A 20,696-nucleotide genomic window follows, 5' to 3' on the forward strand; every position below is an offset into this window, starting at 1 on the left:
ATATATATATATATATTATTTTGAGTCTTTGAAATTGAGTGCAATATGAATTTAACATGAATGAATTGATCGCCAACTTTTTGAAAGATTGAAAGATTTTGTATTATCTGGAATAAATAGCATTTGGTAACTACTTTTTTTTAATTTCACGTTTGAAGCGTACCTGTCTTTAAAAATAACTTTTGACATGTCATCAGGCATGAGACCCGATGTGATCAGGAGATATAGCCGGGGAGAGAGCCCTGTGGCCTGGTGATCCACTCCCCTGCTGTATCTTCTGATCGGCTAATTACAACAGTATAAGTCTATGAAGCTTATACTTTGTTGTAATTAGAGGGTGGCCACACTCTCTCTCCCCGGCTATATCTCCTGGTCGCAGCAGTGAGACTCTTTGAGATCAATACCTGATGACATGTCAAAAGTTATTTTAATGACAGTGACTCCTTAAGGGCAAGCTTGAACCTAAACAGAATCAAAGTTAAGGTTTGGTAATACAACAAACTATGATTTACTGTGAAGTACATGGATGTTTCAGAGAAATCTTAGTTTTATTAGTATTGGGGAAACTAAATGTTAGAGTGGTCCCAGTAGCTGCTCCCCACTAGATCCACTGGCTGTGAATTACACGTGTATATAGGGGGAGAGTTGTCACTCAAGGTCAGTATGTTGTACAGCAGCTGTGGGGACTGCCCCCTCATGACTACTTACCTCTGTCTGAGCTTTTGGAGCTATGATTTCTCTGAAACGCTGAGCATTTCAGAGTAAGTCATAATAGCTTAATTTCATATTATTATATTATGAATTAATTATTATAATATTAATTTCATATTACATAGTACAGCGGTGCCTTGGATTACGAGCATAATTTCGTTCCGGGAGCGTGCTTGTAATCCAAATTCACTCTTAAACCAAAGCAAATTTTCCTATGTAAAATCGATAAAATGCAGACAATTGGTTCAACACCCTAAAATAATGATTTTTTAAAAATTCCAAATAACATGTAAAACAGATGAAACAAACAATGAGAAACAGCTGAATATGTTATGTAATAAGTTACTGTACAGTATAACAATCAGCATGTGGAGTATAATATATAGTAAGTGAATAAATGTGAAAAACAGCAGTAGTTTGTAGATACAGGATGGAGCTGCAGATCTCCATAATGCAGGAGGGTAGTACAACAGGCTAGCATAGAGAAGTAGGGCTGCTGTTAGAGGTCTGTGTGGTCACATGACAGCAATGGGGAAGGGGTGTGTGCTCATCATGGACCAATCAGGAATTGAGAATCCCAGAGCTGTGCAGGAGGACAGTGACAGAATATTTTCTATACAGCTGTGTGAATGGCAGAGTGTGAGTGCAGGCACATTATATTAGTGTGTATAGCTGAGTGTAAGTGCAGGCACTTAATAGCAGCAGTGTGTATAGCTGAGTGTAAGTGCAGGCACATTATAGTGAGAATGGAGAGGATGGGAAACACAAGGACTGACAAAGACTGCAGGGGGCATGAAGGAATGAGCAAGGTATAGGGTGAGCACAGTATAACAGAACTCTCTGACCGGGGAGAGAGGGATTACAGCTATAAAGAGATTACCTCCACACTCCGCTTCCCAGCCTAAAGTAGATCTGCTATGATTTGGAAGGTGATGGAGACTTCCTGGGTCAGAGTACAGTGCTGTAGACCCCGCTATGCAGACCATGCCCCTCCCCCACTCAGTACAGGGAGCTCTTAAACCAAAGCAATGCTCTTGAACCAAGTTACAATTTTGAAAAACTGTGAGCTCTTATTGCAAAACGCTCTTAATCCAAGTTACTCTTAAACCAAGGTACCGTTGTACAATAAAATACCTACAGTGCATTTTAGTTTGAAATCCAAAATTAGATTTCTTCATCTTGACTGGTAACTTGGCCCAACTGCTCAATTCCTTTTAGGTTTGATGATTGTCTTGTCATAGATATGAGTTTTAGGCTATGTTCAGTATTTTGGTCAGTATTTTTGCAACCAAAACCAGGAGTGGATTGAAAACACAGAAAGGCTATGTTCACACACTGTTGAAATTGAGTGGATTTGATGGCAAAAAATGGCTTTTATTTCAAAACAGATAAAATAATGGCTTTTTTTGCCGTTAAATGACGGCCATCCACTAAATTTTAAGTGTGTGAACATAGCCTTTCTGTCTTTTCAATCCACACCTGGTTTTGGTAGCAAAAATACTGTGTGAACATAGCCTTAAAGAGTACTTGTCACAGTGAAAGGTTTTCAACTTCTGCATTCAGACGCAGCTGCCAGCCAAAGTTCAGGTTGTTGTTGAAACATCCCAAACATTGGCAGGTTCCATGTACAAGCTCTATTCTTCCTAATAAGGAACATGCCTGGAACTTGCCAATGCTCAGGATATTGTCACAGCAGCAACCTGAATTTCCGCTGGCAGCTGCGTCTGCACATAGAGGTTTGAAACCTTTCACTGGGACAAGTACACTTTAAATGGGCACTGTCCCTGCTAAAACTTTTAACATTTCCTAGAGTTTAGTCAGTGTTATAATTTGTCGGGATCTGCATGTTCCGACCCTCAACCAGCTCTTGATTATGTCACTCTGCCATTAGTTATTCCATGGGGCCGCTTCTTTTAAATTATCATGGTTAGATATTAAAAAGAGTGATATATAGTTAGAATAATATACCAGTTGTGGATGTTTTTGCCCAATAAAAAGCAGAATGCTTTTATTATAACTATAGACAGTGTCAGGTTAAGGTTGTGTTTCAACCATTGCCTAATTTTATGTGTTTTAATGTTAAAGGGGTATTCCACTTAAACATAACTTTTGATGTTTCTTCTCATAGTGAAAGTAACAATTCATTCCATACTACCATCAGTCTCCTTCCCCCAGTTCTGAGCTGCTGCTTTCTGCTGAAAACACAAAAATCTGTGTGTGAGCTTTTCTCTCTGTCTCCCCCTCTCTCCCCCCTCCCTTCTGAGATGGTTAATGTAAACAAGCACCTGTCAGGCTTTATCTGCAACATTGTAGCTTTTTATAATGCTGGGAGGGTTAATCACAGTGAGTTCATTAGCAAATTTGCCTCTGATCTACCCTCCAAGCATTACAGAGAAGCTATAATGTTGCAGCTAAAGCCAGTCAGTGACTTGTTTACATCAGCTCAATTTTAGAAGGTAGGGGTGTGGAGGGGGAGACAGAGAGAAAAGCTCACTCACAGATTTTTGTGTCAGCAGAAAGCATCAGCTCAGAACTAGAAGGAAGTATGAAATTAGTTGTTAGCCTCACTATAGGCAGCAATATATCAAAAATTATGTCCGAGTGGTATACCCCTTTAGGAGTTAATATGGCGGCATTAGTGAAAATGGCCATTTAACAAAGTAACTCCCCTTAAACACAAAAAGTCTATCATACAAATCTCTTTGAAAATTTGTAGACTCCATTACATTTGGCCGTCATCACTCATCAGGCTGACGTTGTTCAAGATATCCTAGAAGCAGGAGGAGACCCATTAATGTTAGACCGCAATGGAAATTCTGTTCTGCATCTTGCATGCAAAAAAGGAGATGCAGAGAGCCTGAGTGTTCTCCTAAATCACCCCAAGATAACAGAGATCATCAATCATTCTAATAATGAGGGTAAGAACCTGGTTCCCCTATCTCAAAACTTACTAAAAGTTACTAAACACCTAAAAGCTATGCTCACGCACTGTCTTTTGCTCACGCACTGCTTAAAACGAATGTACCACCAGGTACATTGCTATGGGCTTTTTACATCAACAGACCGGCGCTGGTGCGGGGATGCTGGTGGCATGGTCCTTTTTTTTTTTTTTAACTGCATGGCGCCAGTCTATTCCAGTGCACTGGGGGCGGACCGTTGGCCCCCAGTGTGGTGATCTCCGCTCCCCTCTGTGACACGACTCCGTTGATCAATCATTTGCATTATCAGGCAGAGTCGTCTTCATTGCAGAGGAGCAAAGTGAAGACGGGTTCTGTTGAGTCCAATATAACCTATGGAGGGGGGAGGGGCCGAGGGGGATGAGTGAGCAGGAGGAGGAGAGAAATAGCCCTGCCACTTGAAGACTGTCTGGCCACATAAAATGCTGAATTCAGAGGTCAAAAAGGTCAGTGCTTGTCTGGGATCTTGGTGAGTTTAGATTTCAGGATGTTGTTATGTGCAGGGCTGCCTTTTCTCCTCTTTGTGCTCACTCATCCCCCTCAGCCCCTCCCCCTTCCATAGACCATAAAGGACACAGAAATCCTGCATCTTCAGAAGTAAGGGGGGGGGGGGAGGGGGTTGGAAAACAGCTTTTTGAGTACAGGAGGAAACTCTTATGCTTAATAAAACCTATTACCAAATCGCTTGCACTATTGATACTTGATTGATTTCTGAAAAGTGACATTTAAATGACAGAGAATCAAGCTGTGTGAGAATGCTTTCCAGTCATTAAAATGGCTACATCTATAAGGGCCAGTTCACACGGAGTAAAACCGGTGGAGTTCCACAGCCTCCGTGTCATACAATCTATGGGAGAGCTTGCGCGCCACCCTCTCTCCACGCCGTGAAAGGAGGCGCGCGAGCTCTCCCATAGACTGCCTGTATGACACGGAGGCTGGCGGGATTCCATGGCGGAGAGTTCCACCACGGAATTCCACCAGTTTTACTCTTTGTGAACTGGCCCTACTCTGTTTTCATACAGGACTGAATGCGATTCATGAAGCAGTTATCGCAAATAGCATGCCGTGTCTCAGACTAATGATATCAGCAAAGGCAGATGTGAATGCACAGGAGCAAAAGTCCGGCAGAAGCCCCCTACATCTGGCCGTGGAGCAAGACAACATCTCCCTGGCAGGCTGTCTTCTCCTTGAGGTGAGTTTGGTATATACATGTATAAAAATGACAGTGAAAGGCAGTGAATATGGTATTTTCATGTTATGAATTTGCATTTCAAGAAATCTAGGTACTAAAAAATAGACTTATTAATAGAATAAGAAAGTCCTTTTATGACTATTAATGTCATTGTAGCACACTGTGTATGGCACTAAGCATGGTGGAGTCAGATGTCACAAACTAAAAAATTCTATTGTATCATATAGATGTTAGTAGATCAATGCATTACCCTTTTTTTTATAGCCTTACAATGTTATTTCTATAATGTGTGTATAAAGTCTGTATTATCTGTTATCTGTATTCTCTATTCATGTATAGAGTTTATATTATTATTTGTATTAGTATGTATTATTTTATATTCATTAGGGAGATGCTTGTGTGGATAGTACAACGTATGATGGAAATACCCCTCTCCACATAGCAGCTGGAAGAGGCTCCGCAAAGCTGACGGCGCTCCTGAAAGCAGCAGGTACTACCATGTGGTTTCGTTGGTCTGCCATAGATGTCTTTGTACTGTTAGAGGTGAAGGTTCTGTCCCTAATAATGATTGAATTGCAGTACTACAATTACTATATAGCTGTTTCGCTATCTTGTATGACCAGGTAGAGCAGGGGTGGAAAATACATTTTCCCATGGGGCCACATTACAAATTGAAAAGGTTTTCGAGGGCCAGACTAATATACGTAATTCCCTATCAAATAGGGACCCCTATGAAATAATGTTCTAGAAAATACAAAAAATTTAGTGACTCACAGGTGACATCTTCTTTAATCTAAGGTGTCACTTTCCCTTTTCCTCTCCATCCAGCCCAGACCTCCATGATGATTTCTTCCAGCTACAATGAATCTCTTCAGAACCTGCCAGACAAACATCTTAGGCTCCGCACTTTTCCTTCAACCTTCTTCCCTATTTCCTACCTATAGGGTCCCATACAGTAGTAATTAAGCTGTTTGGTGTCATGCACAGCAAAGTGAGTAGGTATGTGGGTTTCCCCCTTATGTAGGATCCCTCATATAGTAATAATATTTCCTTTTAAAAAGCCAATATAGTAGTAATGTCCTCTGCTGTGTCTCCATAGAGTAACAATGTCCCCTGCTGTGTTCCCATATAGTAATAATGTCCCCAATATGTCCCCCACCAACATAGTAGTAATACCTCCTGCTGTGCCCTCCCACATAGTAATAATGGCCCCTGCTATGCTGCACCCCACCACCCATAGTAATAATAATCCCCTTTTGTGAACAGACCCCCCCACCCACCCATAGTAATAATGCCCCCCTACAATTACAGCAACCCCATAATAATAATGCCCCCTGATGTATACAACCTCCACCCCCAGTAATAATTCCCCCTGCTGTATACAGACCCCCATCCATAGTAATAATGCCCCCTGCTGTATACAGACCCCCACCCATAGTAATAATTCCCCCTGCTGTATACAGACCCCCACCCATAGTAATAATGCCCCCTGCTGTATACAGACCCCCACCCATAGTTATAATGCCCCTTGATGTATAAAACGCTGACAGGTCCTTCTGCTCTATTCTCCTCCTTGTATTCAGCCCGCTCACCCTGCACTGCACTGCGTGGCCTGAACATTACAGGGGCAGCACAGCCCTAGAAGCTGCACAGCTGCTTCATTATAGGGATGCTGAAAGGGGATGCGGGCCAGATGTGGCCCAAGGGATGTACAATGCCCGGGTTTGATATAGAGAAAGCAACTTTATTTTCCTGCATTAAAAAGATTGTTATCCATTATAATATAGTCCATTGTGCTATAAATGTATTGGGTATGAAGGAAAAATGTTCATATGCAAGTGTCCCTGTCATTAAAAGGGTTGTGTGGGAAGCAAAAGACAGCTCAAGCCTCAAGCCTGGCGCTAATTTCCTCTATTTCTGCATCTCGGATGTATACTTTACAGTAGGGGGCAGCTGTATATCTCAATCCTATATCTACATTGTAGCCATTTTTGTGGCGACATCGCTGTAGAGAAGTGCACAGCTGAGCACTTTACGCTCTGGTTTTCTACCATCTCTGTTGTGCACTTTTTTTTTGCGCACATCTTAAATTTCCCCAGCTTCTCGCTGCTAAATGTATTAAGAGGTGCACTCCTCTTGATAAGTCCAGCATAGCTGAGGTTGCTGCACAACCGGCTAAAATATAGTCGGCATAGATTTTTTGCCTGTTTAATTTTTTGTGGCTAATCTGAGTTAAAAAAATTGATTCATTTTGCGCACAGGGAGGACGCGTCTCCTTGCACACAATGCCATGCTCCCTCCCGGCCCATATGGCGCAAACTTTAAAAGAACTGCACAGATTTTGTGCACGGGGGGCCTTGCACAAAAATTTGCACATATTTTTTAAATTTGCGCTTAGCACCATCTTTAATAAATGTGCCCCTTGGTCTATAGATTTATAATGGAAGTGGAAGTCATTAGAGATGATCGAACATCGGAAAATCGTAGGTTCGATCGAACTCCCATTCTCGAACCTGCCGCATTTGATTGCTGATGCCTTCCTGGTCTGTGGGGAAGGAGGAGAGTGTCCGGGGACCACCTGGAATTCCAGGCAGTCCCCTGGCAGTCTCCTCCTTCCCCACGAGCCGGGAAGGCATCAGCAATCAAATGCGGCAGGTTCAAGAATGGGAGATAGAAGTGAGTCAGGGAGTGCTCAGCCTAAATCTAGACATTGGTAGGGGTACTGAAAAATTATTTAATATAGCCTAACATATATTATTGTCCAGGTGCTGATTCTTTCATTGAAAATTTTGAACCCCTGTATATTCCTGGGAGCACAGAGGATGATGGTGACGTAGATGAAGGAATTGTCCCTGGTACAAAGCCACTAGATATGGCCATCAATGATGAGGTAAGCAAAAGTTGTCTTTCCCTGTGTACAAGATAAAGGAGTTACTAATGTAGTTATCTCTCCTGTCCTCTTCCTGTCTAAGCTCATTTATGACCATAGCTGAGCTTTGATGTGATCATAAATCAGCATAGAACCCCCACACTTATATAGAGAACAACACAGTTGACATACTGCAATGTTTTACAGTTAAAGGCCATGTTCACACATAGTACTGTCAGTCTTTTGTTTAGTATTTTTTCAACCTGAATCAGGAATGGAACTGACTGGGCAAAATTATAATGGAAAGATTTGCACAGTTTCTGTGTTTTTGGTTGAAAAAAAGACTTCAGCTTTAAGTAAAGATTTTTCTTGTATTTCATTTTCACCTTTCTTGCGTGATGTTTTACAGGTTTTTGAAATCCTTAATGGAAAACCATATATATCCCCAGTATCTTCTGAAGAAAACCCATTACAAGGTATGCATCGTAATCCTGAACATCAGTAACACCCATCCTTGTGTGGTTACAATCTATAATCTATAAATTATGCTTCAGTGGTCACTCTAAATAAGTTAGACCTAAGAAACCATAGAAGACGGGGAGCACACTGTATTTTGCTATAGCCAGTAGATAATAGCTGTGAACGTTGGGATTTTAAAGGGGAACTATCAGCAGGTTAGACAAATCTAACCTGCTGAAAGGCCCCTAATGCGCACAGGGCGCCGAGGAGGAAGGTATGTGTCTTACCTTCCTCCTTGGCATCGTTCCCATGCAGTTATGGTTGAATCCATGGCTCAGAGCACCGTTACAAGCACTGCCCCACCCCCACCATGCCAGCCCGCTCCTTCTAATGATAATCAGTGGAGCAAGCAGGATGGATCTGCGCAATGGGGTGGGGCAATGCTCCTAACTGCACAGGAACAGCACCAAGAAGCACTGTAAGAGACAGCTTCTTTCTCAACACCCCGTATTCATTAGGGGGCTATCAGCAGGTTAGATTCATCTAACCTGCTGATAATTCCCCTTAAAAATGGTGTTCATAGTCCAGACAACCACATAACGTTTTTAAAATACTCTATTTTCTAGGAGACATGAACAACCTCGGTGAAGATTCAAAGCAAAAACTTTACTCATTGTTACAAAGTGAAGATGCCGACAAGAACTGGTCCACACTGGCACAGCACCTTGGCCTGGGAATTTTAAATAATGCCTTCAGGTTAAGCCCTTCTCCTTCTAAAACGTTACTGGATAATTTTGAGGTAAGTACGAATATGTGTACCCCCTTTGATGGGTTTTTTTTAATAGTGGAAATCAATGGAGAAATGGATTCCACACAATTGTATCCATTTTTTTCCATAAAGTGTGTACGTTAACCGGACTGCAAAAACGCAGTGTGACCCCCACCTAATTAGATCTGTATCTCTGTATATGCTTTAGTTAAATGACAGCAGCTATTGTTTGTGTTCTCACCATACTACAGGTTTCGGGAGGTACGGTAGCAGAACTTCTTACTGCGTTTAAAGCAATGTCTTTTACAGAAGCTATTGATATCATTGAACAGTCACAGCCAAGCACTAAACACACACCAAAAACTTCGGATCCACTTGCGCAGGCACAAGAAAAAGGTAAGTTTGTCAATGGATTCTGGAGCTACTGCGTATGTTCTAAAGAAGACGTCCCATGAAACTAATAAATCTGAGGCAGGCAGGGGGGGTGCAGGAACCTAATAAAGAATGTGAATTTACCCATCCATGTGCCCCCGTAGCGCTGCCCTTACCTCTTTCTGCCAGCCGCTGGAAGTCATTTTGGTCCGGCCTCAGTACGTCATGGACCAGCTGATGAATTGTTAGGGTGTCCCACCGCAGTCCCCGCTTGGTTGAGCACTTTTAGGAATGTCCATGAAGTCCTTGCTGTATATTGTAATTAATTAAATATATTCTTATCACTCCACACTCCTTGTTGTCCTCCTGCCTGTTCACCACAACTGCTGTTGAAGCTTCTGAACCTGTCTCGGAAGTCACAGGCCGCTCAGCCAGTCACAGATGGGACAGCACCATGGCCAGTGATTGGCTGAGCAGCCTGTCACTCCAAAAACAGGTTCAGAAGCTCCAACAGCAGCTGCGGTGAGCAGGAAAAAGCCAGGAGGACACCAGGGATCATGTAAGTATAATATATATGTAAGTACAATCTTTTATATTATTTTACAGTGTCATCAGCCGTCGGCTGCACATTGCTATTACATTTAGAGATGCATGGTCAACGGCTGATGATTTCTAAACATGTATAAAGACAATGATCAGTCGATGACCGACTATTTGGTAGAGTTGATCGAACATCAGGAATTTTCAAGTTCGATCAAACTCGAACCTTCGTCATTTGATTCCCGCTGCCTTCCTGTTCTATGGGGAAGGTGGAGACAGCCCGAGTACCGCCTGGAAAACAGGGATACAGCCTAGGTAATAGGCTGTATCCCTGTTTTCCAGGCGGTATTGGGGCTTTCTCCACCTTCCCAATGAAACAGGAAGGCAGCGGGAATCAAATGACGAAGTTTCCATCGAACCTCAAAATTCCCGATGTTCGATCATCTCTACTCTTTGGCTAATGGTTGTCTTTACTACAGGGAGCAATATCTGCCTGAATCGGCCCAATTCACCAGATAATCGCTCCATGTCATAGGGACCTAAATCTGCCTCTAAGGGTCCTATTTCACGGGCCGAGGAGGGCCCGATCAACGTTGTAAACGAGCGCCGATCTGCTAGATCGCCGCTCGTTTACTGGGCCTATTCCACGGCCCGATGATCGTTGAGCAAGGGCTGCAGGGACATCGTTACCGATGTCCTTGCAGCCCTTGCAGCATACATTACCTGTCAGGTCTTCTTCTCCGCTCTGTCTTCCTCCCCAGGTCCCGCGCGCTCTAGCTTCAGAATGGCCTGTCAGCTGACAGGCCACACTCGCGACGGTCCCGGCCTGTGATTGGCCGGAGCGCTCCGTCAGCTGACAGGCCATTCTGAAGCTAGAGCGTGCGGGACCCGGGGAGGTAATGTATGATGCTTCTCAAATCGTCGGTCGCCCGCCGCTATTTCACAGTAGCAATGCGCGGTGGGGGAATGATGATTTTAGGTCTGGCCTAAATGAACGATCAGCCGATGACACGATCATCAGCTGATCGTTCTCTCTATTTCACCGAGCGATAATTGGCCGAATGGAGCCGATTCGGACGATTATCGTTACTGTGTAATAGGGCCCTAACTCTTTTACACCGTCTGAGCATTTTAAAGTTTTTCCCTCTAAACTCAGAATTTCTTGTTGTTCTCTTTTATTTAGATCCCGAGACAGCAGCATCTGATGAATACAAGCAACAGTACCATGACAGCATGTGTGACAGCGGGGTAGAAACATCCTTTAGAAAGCTGAACCTTTCACATTGTGAATTTCAGAAAGTAGGGTCTGGACTCTCAGAACTCCATTCGGAACTTGATGTTCCTCTTATCTGACACAATCAGTGTTCAATGAGGAAGGATCATGGTGACTGATTTACACTGGAGACTCTAGAGCCGCTGAGAGACTGCTGACCTGGATCATATAGACTTCAACATGCATAACCAAAGATAATGAATTTCATGTGTTTCAACTCGCACTTAGCACAGGGGCTTGAATATTTGCGCCTTTTGAGGTTTGTTCGACCTAACAGAGTTAAAAATGAGAATGCTCTTCCAATTTTCTCAATGAATTGCCAGTAGAGAGGTTTGTGACTTAATTATTTACATATTGCTGTGGAATACATACTAAAAGTAGTCTGGGGCCCAAAAATAAATATTTCCCAATTAGTTCATTGGGCATAGCTGAATCCTTTATTACTATACATATATTTATTTCTTTTGTATGTAAGCTTTCTCATTCAGCCTGCCCACCCCCATTAAGCCTTGGAAGGTATGTACTGCTGACTTTTTGTTTGACGCAGCCAACTCACTCCTCCTCCCGTTGGGTAAACGTGCAGCACCATCCTTCTCTGTTCCATGGCTTTAGGCTTGATTACATCCACCACCCACAGCCCCCCACAAGCCTGTTATGCAGCTGACATATGCTCAGTGGTAAATTTATGGCCCTATTACTTAGAGTTGATCGAACCTCGGGAAATCTTAGGTTCGATCGAACTCGAACATTCACAAACCTTTCGCATTTGATTGCTGATGTCTTACCGGTCCGTGAGGAAGGAGGAGACTGCCCGGGTACCGCCTGAAATTCGGGGGTTCAGCCTAGGTAATAGGTTAAATCCCGGAATTCCAAGCGGGATCTGGGCAGTCTGTTACTTAGGACGATTAATCATTGTTAATCATTCAATGTAATTCCACATTCGTTCACTAATCGTTCAGTGAAATTCCACATTGTTCCTTCATTTGCTGGGATCAGATGGAGTAAAAGATTGTAGTAACGAATGTAACTACCGACTATCATTTTGTGTAATATGGTGAACGATTTCAGGTTAACGTTAAACAACATCATCTGCGATCGCTAATCGGTAAAAATAGCTACGTCTTATAGGACCCTTAGGCACTAGATTCATGAAGCCAAACAATTGGAACAGAAGAGGACTGTGCAGGCAGTTTTCTCAATAGGAGGAAGAATGCGTAGGTCTGCAAGGTTGCAAGAAAAATTTGATGTATGTAAGCTCAGTGAGTCTATTCCTCCCCATGTTTCATACAAGTAAAAAAAAAAAAAAAAAGTATATTAATAAAGGGCTCAGCTGTGCTCAGTGGATTCATTTGAAAAATGTTTTTGGTCCCAGAAATACCCGTGACACATTGTAACCGTTTTCAGGTCTTTGTTTTAATTTCTTAATAATATATATTTTCAAAAAGGTTTTTATATTGTGCTTTTTATAATAAAATAATAAATCCCTGCCGGTTTTATTTTTTCTAGACCCTTACACTTTGATAATCCATTTTTTTTTTTTAGCCTCAAGTGTGTTAAAAACATATGCTGCACACCAGAAACAACTACTATACTATCAGAATCTACATAAGAATATTGAGAATACATAGCATACCTTGTAGAAAAATACAAACTCTCACAGTTTCATTGTGTTGACGCAATGCAAATCGGCTAGGCAGCAATGAAATTAATTTCATTTCATTTATTACTACAATGAAATGATCAATTACTGTAATTAAATTATGAATTTACATTGTTTACTGCATGTGTGAAGACAGATGACATACAAATACTGTGGGAAAAAACAGGGCGATATGAGGAGTTTGTACATAGCACAGACATCTGCCTTCAAAATGTGTGTGCATTAAAAAAAAAAAACACACAGGAATGCGCCAACCAATGTTTGCATACAAATTAATTTTGGCTTTTTCTTTAAATTGTATCTTTTTCTAAAAAGTGCAAAGAATTCCCAATCAGGTCTAAATTAGTTTTAAAAATACTTTTATATAGTTGTGTTCAATGAGGAAAAAAAATAAATAGCTGTATTTCATTTCCATCAGGGGAATCGAACCAAGGAAAAATAAACTATTGTTGGTCTCTACACAGACTCTATTTCAGACATAAACTGCCTACAGAGGACTGATCTGCAATCAGAGACACAAGCTGACAGTGTGAGAGGAGAGAGCAGGACAGGCGGCAGAGATTATTTATGAAGGAAAAAGCAGTGGTGAGACATGTCAGAGTATGGCACAAACACTGAGTTACAACTCCTGTTCACGTGGTAAAAACTGACATGTTATCTACATTCCTCAAGTCAGTACAATTACAACATTTTATATTATTTTGACTTTGTTTTCCACTTAGCTTGCACTTGTCAGGGCTGCTAAAGCCCATAGTATACGATTGCCCAGCCAGGATCAGCGTCACAGACTATAGGCCATAGGCCTGACCCATGAAGTATGACGGATCACCTCGCAAATGCATAGGGTGCAGCCACTGGACCACCACATGTCCACTGGCCCAGTCAGCAGTAAAATCCACTCTGCACCCTCTAGTTTGGGTATTCATGGCTACAAACACACTGTGCTGGAAATGAGCGTGACCCCAATCTATTTTCCTGGCTCTGTAGCACCCCCCCCCCCCCCCCTTTTTCGATATCGCCAACATAGTACAATGAAAACAGGTCAATGTGTATGCATAGTGCAGGGAGTTTAGTGGGAGACACAGTTGGGTTCCTTACAATGAAGCATTTATGCCATATATTAAAGTGCCATTAAGTTTTGTCATGTCAAAAGCCATGACTGCACAGGCTCTCAGCCCTGAGACCAGCTGTGAACGATCACTGAGATCACGAGATTTATAGCTGGGGGGGGGGGGGGGGGGGGAGTAAAAAAAACTACTGCCAGTACTTATGAGACAGATCAGGAGACAACAACTGAACTCAGCATGAGTGACCCAACTTGGATGCACGAAGGTGGGCCATAACCAAGGGCAACAGGTTATCAAAACAAAGCAGACACATAGGGTATTAGCGAGTCTATAGCCCAGATTGTGGGGAACTCCACATAAGGAAAATTTGTTTTCTATTAAAAGTACGTTAAAAGTTATATAGATGTGTCTATATAATGTATTACCATATCTGTAAGGTTCTGCCACACTGGTAGCTGATAGAAATCCAGGAAGTGAAGAAAAATGGCCTCTGTGCCAATTCACATTGTCCCCTGCTCCCAACTGCTATACCCCCTTAGGAGACAAAAATTCCATGTTTCTATCTCACATTGCGTGTGTTTGCTAAGCACAGGCTGATGATGCAGACGGGGCAGGGCGTGATGTCACAGGGGGCTTGGCTGAATCCCCTGATTGATTCACCATCTCTGACCGGCCAGAAGTAGCTGCTGCAAGGACTGTGGACTGTGATTAACAGCTGAGGGAAAGCATTGCATTCTGGGAACTGCTCAACCAGGAAGTACAGGAACACAATACAGAAGAAAACCCCCCAAAACAAATGGATTTTTGGTAGTTTCAAAACGGGCATAGATATGTAAGTAATGCGTTATGCTTCTGCAGAAGTTTCATTTTTTTTTTTTTTTACCTCTACCTGGAGTTCCCCTATAAAGTGTGTAAAATATACCCTGGTGTGAACCGCACACAGCAACCAGTCACAGCTCAGCTTTCATTTTACCAGAGTTGTAAGCTGGGCTGTAATTGGCTACTATGGGCAGTTTATACCAGTGTATATTTCACAACTTTTAATTAATCTCCCCCTATCTCAAATAATACATTTTTAATAAATGCAAGTACAATGTGTTTTATTTCGAATAAAGCGTCAGTTTAGACCTAGTTCTCTTTGTGACACCAGCCCTTTAATAGTCAAATCCATCATTTAGAATGTAAAAAAATTAACACAGAAACATTCTGTATTAAAACGATGAAACAATTCAAAGAATTTTTTTAATGCTGAAAATTTGTACATTCTTGCAAAGTTTCTTGAACCAGGCACTGTAAATCTTCAGAGAAAAACAGAAATTTCGGTCTCCAGCTTCTTAAAAAGTTCCAAGCTTTATTGTGACATCATCATCTAAAATCCAATAGTTAAAAACACACCGACGCGTTGCGAGGTAGACACCTCTTAATCATGGCAAAGTAAACTTAGTTACACAAAAGTATAAATACCTAATGCAAAAAGTGACGCCCTTTGGACGGAACTCCCACAGCCGTGGGTAACACCTGTACAACGAAACCACATGACCTGCTTCTCTGGGGAAAACGTGAACTGGATCGATAAATATAAAATAAATCATTTCTATAATTTAAGCCATTTGGAAATCTTGTATTAAACTTCAAGATCCAGAAAGCTTCACGTTTTCTCAGCAGGTTTTCCCAGTCCCCCCCTCTTTTTGGTTTATTTACTCGTTCCAGAGCACTGACCTGTAGGGTTACTACGCTACTATTGTGGCAATCAATGAAGTGTTTAGAAAAACCCGATACAGAGCTCCGTGGGTTATCAGAGCTACCTTTTCTGATGTCCCCCAGGTGTTCGCTTATACGAGTTTTTAATCTTCTGATACTGGAACCTATGTATTGTAGTCTGCAATCCGTGCATTGGGCAACATAAACAATATGGGAAGTGGAACAATTCAGAAATGATTGTATTGTATGTCTGATCCCCGTGCTGTAAGATGTGACCACTGATTGTGTGTTTTTCCACAAACGCACACATGCCGCACCGACATAGACGACCTCCTCCTGGTATGGTTGGGTACAGAAACACAGGCACAAGACTTTTTGCGTTACATTAATGCTAACACACTAAACCTTAGATTCACTTTTGAATACAGATTGATTGGAGTCAATTTCCTTTTTAGACCTTACGCTAAGTTTGGTAGATGGCACTATTCACACCAGCCTTTTTCGCAAACCCAGTTCAGGCAATGGTCTACTACATGCTAGGAGTAGCCATCCTCCACATGTGACACGGAATCTCCCCATAGGGGAATTTATAAGGACACGCCGCAACTGTTCAGACACAGACAGCTACGACAAAGGGGTACAGGATCTGACAGTTAGGTTAAAAGCTAAAGGATATAAAAGTGAAGTAATAGAACGTGCTAGGAGAATAGCTGAGAAACAAAATAGATCATATCATCTGAGAGATAGGACTAGTGGTAATGAAATGGTTAATGTTGATGCAGAACAAAACAGTAATAATAGAAAGAAATTTTCCCTTACCTTTTCCACCATGTACAGCCCCCAATATAAAGACATTTGTAACATCATACAGAAGTATCTACCTATGCTCTATCAGGATTATAAGTGTGAACAAATACTTACCCCAGTAGTTAGATGCGTAGCTCGGAGAGGTAAGACTATTGGAAATCTGTTGTCTCCAAGTGTATTGAACACTGAGCATAACCACAATAGGGAACACGCGGCATGTGTGCGTTTGTGGAAAAACAATCAGTGGTCACATCTTACAGCACGGGGATCAGACATACAATACAATCATTTCTGAATTGTTCCACTTCCCATATTGTTTATGTTGCCCAATGCACGGATTGCAGACTACAATACATAGGTTCCAGTATCAGAAGATTATAAACTCGTATAAGCGAACACCTGGGGGACATCAGAAAAGGTAGCTCTGATAACCCACGGAGCTCTGTATCAGACCCTACAGGTCAGTGCTCTGGAACAAGTAAATAAACCAAAAAGAGGGGGGGGGGCTGGGAAAACCTGCTGAGAAAACGTGAAGCTTTCTGGATCTTGAAGTTTAATACAAGATTTCCAAATGGCTTAAATTATAGAAATGATTTATTTTATATTTATCGATCCAGTTCACGTTTTCCCCAGAGAAGCAGGTCATGTGGTTTCGTTGTACAGGTGTTACCCACGGCTGTGGGAGTTCCGTCCAAAGGGCATCACTTTTTGCATTAGGTATTTATACTTTTGTGTAACTAGGTTTACTTTGCCATGATTAAGAGGTGTCTACCTCGCAACGCGTCGGGGTGTTTTTAACTATTGGATTTTAGATGATGATGTCACAATAAAGCTTGGAACTTTTTAAGAAGCTGGAGACCGAAATTTCTGTTTTTCTCAGCTATACACACAGGACACGGCCCACAAAACAGGTCTTGCGTGCCTTATTTCTGGAGAGCCATTGATACAAATATCGAGGAATGGTGAGCTGATATGCCTGTTTGCAGTTTTTCCTGACTGTAAATCTTCACACAGTCATTACTATTAATAAATGTCCCGTATGGTGGATATGTGCAGAGACTTCTTTAGATCATCAATTGTCGTAGGTTCCCAGGCATAGAAAAAAACTACCGTCTTCTCCTCAGTTAGAAGAAATCCATTGTTACTGAACCTCCCTGTAATGTCCCAGACATCAAGCCAAACAAAAGCTGCTGGACTGGAGCTAATCAGTGTGAACACATAAGCTGCATCTTCTTTGGATATAGACACCTGAATTAAAAAAAAAAAAAAAACATCACAAATTACACTAACGTTCAAATTACACAATTTAATATTTTTCACAAAACAAAAACCTAAGTGAAGGAATCACATTATTTTTTAAGTGAAAGAAATCATACTAACAATGATTTACATAGTCATGCAGATTACATAATAGTCTGGCAAAAGTACAAAGAGGCATTTTTCTCTGATAAGAGATATTACAAAGTTTCATGCAACTGGTTTATGCAAAGTTAAATGAAGTTGAAATGAAAGTGCCTTTTTAAAGCGGAACTGTTAGGAGCTTTTTACTGACTAAAGTAAAGGCAGTATACAATAGGGCTCCATACTTTGAATAAGGGAAAACAACTTTTATCAGTCACTTCAATGCAAAGATATAAGCTTTAGATGTTTTATGCAAATTAAAAGATAAAGCCTAGGGGCATTCCCTGGACTGCAAAAGCCCAGCAAGGTGCACAGAGTGGATGTTTACACAGGCATAGAGGCATTCATTAGAAGAGGCTGTATGTTGCTGGGCCCCTGCAGCCCAGAGGAACATCGCATGGGCTTTATGCAAAACTTCTAAAGCTTATATCTCAGTGCTGGAGTGGCAGATTAAAATAAGAGTTACATCTCATATTTCAGTGCAAGAAGCCCTACTGTACAATTCGTTTACTTTAGTCAGCAAATTACTGCTGACAGGTCAGGTTTAAAAACGCACAAAATATCACTTTACTTGAATATGCATAGTTAGGCGTGAATGAAGATGGGGGGGGAGGACAGGGCTGAGGAAAGCCTACAGGGCACATAAGGACCTAGATTACATATATCGGTTCAAACTTTACAAAAACAACATACAAATATTATAGTGGCGCCAGAACAAAGAGGTGAGGGGACACCAGGAGATATCAGCTGAATCACTTGGATAAGATAAAGTGTATCTGTCAATCAAAACTGGGTCTGATTGACCTGGGAAAATGCAAACAAACAAAATTCAAACAAAATGCTGCAAAGCACTGTGCATGAATCCATATTCTGCTTTTTTTCCCTAGAAAACATAGTTTAGTGATACTTACAGTAATATTAGATTTCAATAGCCCTTGTGCCTCCTTCAAAGAACTTAAAAAATGCCAGTTTCTTGGACCAGAAATGTGCCCATCGTGTAACAGATAGAAGACAACCACACTTTGTTGCCTGGTAGTGTTACCACATCTTCTAAGTAGTTCAGGAATCGACTCTTTGTAAATTAATCCAGAAGTTCTTGCTTTTAAAATAAATTCATTTGTCACTCTCTTACAGACTGGTACCAGAGAGTCCCATTTGTAGACTGTAATCTGAAAGAAAAAAAACACACATACAAAATACATCATCATCATCATATAGGACTAGATAGGTATAGAAAAAAGCCACGTCCTACTAGGTGATAGGGGCGTAAACTTTTGAACTTAGAAACTTTTTTTTATTGGCTACAAGTATACCCCATGGCATTGATAAAATGCAGGATCTTATATTACCATGTAGGCATAAGGTATAAATGTATAAGAGTAATGCATACTATTTTTTTTTCTTGTGAGATGTTTTATAACAATTTTATATTTTACTGGATTGATTTATGTATGTTTATAAAATACGGTCATAATTTTGAGGTAAAAATAGACATATTTGCAATGTAATAACGCACTCCTTTGAAGTCAGTGGACGGCAGTGCACACACTGACGTAATGGATTACAGCCATCCACAACCTGCTTTTACATAATAAATCCATTTTTTTTTTTTAAGACAGCTGATCTTCCCCCTTAACTACCCGGAGCGGAGAATCCTCCACTCAGGGTAATTTAACCCGATCGGCTGTGTATGAACCTTAACCCCTTAGCGACCCATGACGTATCTAATACGTCATGGCGCCGCGGGGGGTGTTCAGAGCGGCGCTGATCCCGGCTGGCATGTGCAGCCGGGCAGTGCCTCTGTTAGCCGGCGCGGGTCCCGTTGCCGCGCCGGCTAATTAAGCACTTCAATGCAGCTGTCAAACCTGACAGCTGCATTGAAGTGCTTTGTACACAGCATCCCTGGTGTCTAGTGGATCCGTTCTTCTGCCCGTTCTTCCGTTCTTAGCAATCTATGACCGATCTCATGGATCTTTGCTGTGTATATACACAGCAATGATCTCTATGAGAGATCAGTGCTATGTATATACAAGCCCCCCAGGGGGGCTTCTAGTGTATGTAAAAAAAAAAGTAAAAAAGTGTTTTTATTAATAAAAAATCCCCTCCCCTAATAAAAGTCCAAATCACCCCCCTTTTCCCATTTTATAAATATAAATTAATAAATAAATAAACATATTTAGTATCGCCGCGTGCGTAATCGCCCGAACTATTAATTAATCACATTCCTGATCTCGCACGGTAAACGGCGTCAGCGCAAAAAAATCCCAAAGTGCAAAATTGCGCATTTTTGGTCGCATCAAATCCAGAAAAAATGTAATAAAAAGCGATCAAAAAGTCGTATATGCGCAATCAAGGTACCGGTAGAAAGAACGCATCATGGCGCAAAAACTGACACCTCACACAGCCCCATAGACCAAAGGATAAAAGCGCTATAAGCCTGGGAATGGAGCGATTTTAAGTGACATATATTTGTTAACAATGGTTTGAATTTTTTACAGGCCATCCGATACAATATAAGTTATACATGTTATATATCATAGTAATCGTAACGAATTGAGGAACATGCATAACAAGTCAGTTTTACCATAGGGCGAACGGCGTAAATGCAAAACTCCCCGAAATCAAAACAAATTCGTTTTTTTTTTCAATTTGACAGCGCAAATGATTTTTTTCCGGTTTCACAACATATTTTATGGAAAAATTATGCCTGTAATTGCAAAGTACAATTGGTTTCGCAAAAAATAAGCGCTCATATACGTCTCTAGGTGAAAAAATGCAAGCGCTGTGGACTTTTAAACATAAAATGGAAAAAGCAAAAGCGCAAAAACGAAAACTGGCTTGGACCTTAAGGGGTTAAAGAAGCCCGCTTTGCTCATCTGTAGTTTTGTACATTGCAATTAACCAGACTGTTAAGCCCC

The 20,696-nt window shown here is 41.4% G+C and overlaps 2 protein-coding genes across 5 annotated transcripts in view; one reads left to right on the forward strand and one right to left on the reverse strand.

Moving 5' to 3' along the window:
- Window positions 1–12,622, forward strand: part of NFKB1 (nuclear factor kappa B subunit 1) — a 74,725-nt gene extending 62,103 nt beyond the window's left edge. For both annotated transcript variants that reach the window (XM_069978380.1, XM_069978379.1), the window contains 8 exons: window positions 3,428–3,629; window positions 4,691–4,860; window positions 5,248–5,350; window positions 7,626–7,750; window positions 8,139–8,205; window positions 8,815–8,987; window positions 9,209–9,353; window positions 11,053–12,622. In XM_069978380.1, coding sequence (XP_069834481.1) covers window positions 3,428–3,629; window positions 4,691–4,860; window positions 5,248–5,350; window positions 7,626–7,750; window positions 8,139–8,205; window positions 8,815–8,987; window positions 9,209–9,353; window positions 11,053–11,222 — 1,155 coding nt within the window. In that variant the 3' untranslated portion in view covers window positions 11,223–12,622. The remainder of the gene's footprint in view (window positions 1–3,427; window positions 3,630–4,690; window positions 4,861–5,247; window positions 5,351–7,625; window positions 7,751–8,138; window positions 8,206–8,814; window positions 8,988–9,208; window positions 9,354–11,052) is intronic.
- A 4,606-nt stretch (window positions 12,623–17,228) lies between these two features.
- The window catches only part of MANBA (mannosidase beta), a 38,889-nt gene continuing 35,421 nt past the window's right edge, over window positions 17,229–20,696 (reverse strand). For all 3 annotated transcript variants that reach the window (XM_069978383.1, XM_069978381.1, XM_069978384.1), the window contains 2 exons: window positions 18,690–18,947; window positions 17,229–17,625 (listed from right to left, as the gene is read on the reverse strand). In XM_069978383.1, the coding sequence (XP_069834484.1) occupies window positions 17,401–17,625; window positions 18,690–18,947 (483 nt within the window). In that variant the 3' untranslated portion in view covers window positions 17,229–17,400. The remainder of the gene's footprint in view (window positions 17,626–18,689; window positions 18,948–20,696) is intronic.

The sequence above is a fragment of the Dendropsophus ebraccatus genome, chromosome 7, assembly GCF_027789765.1.
Source record: "Dendropsophus ebraccatus isolate aDenEbr1 chromosome 7, aDenEbr1.pat, whole genome shotgun sequence".
NCBI lineage: Eukaryota > Metazoa > Chordata > Amphibia > Anura > Hylidae > Dendropsophus > Dendropsophus ebraccatus.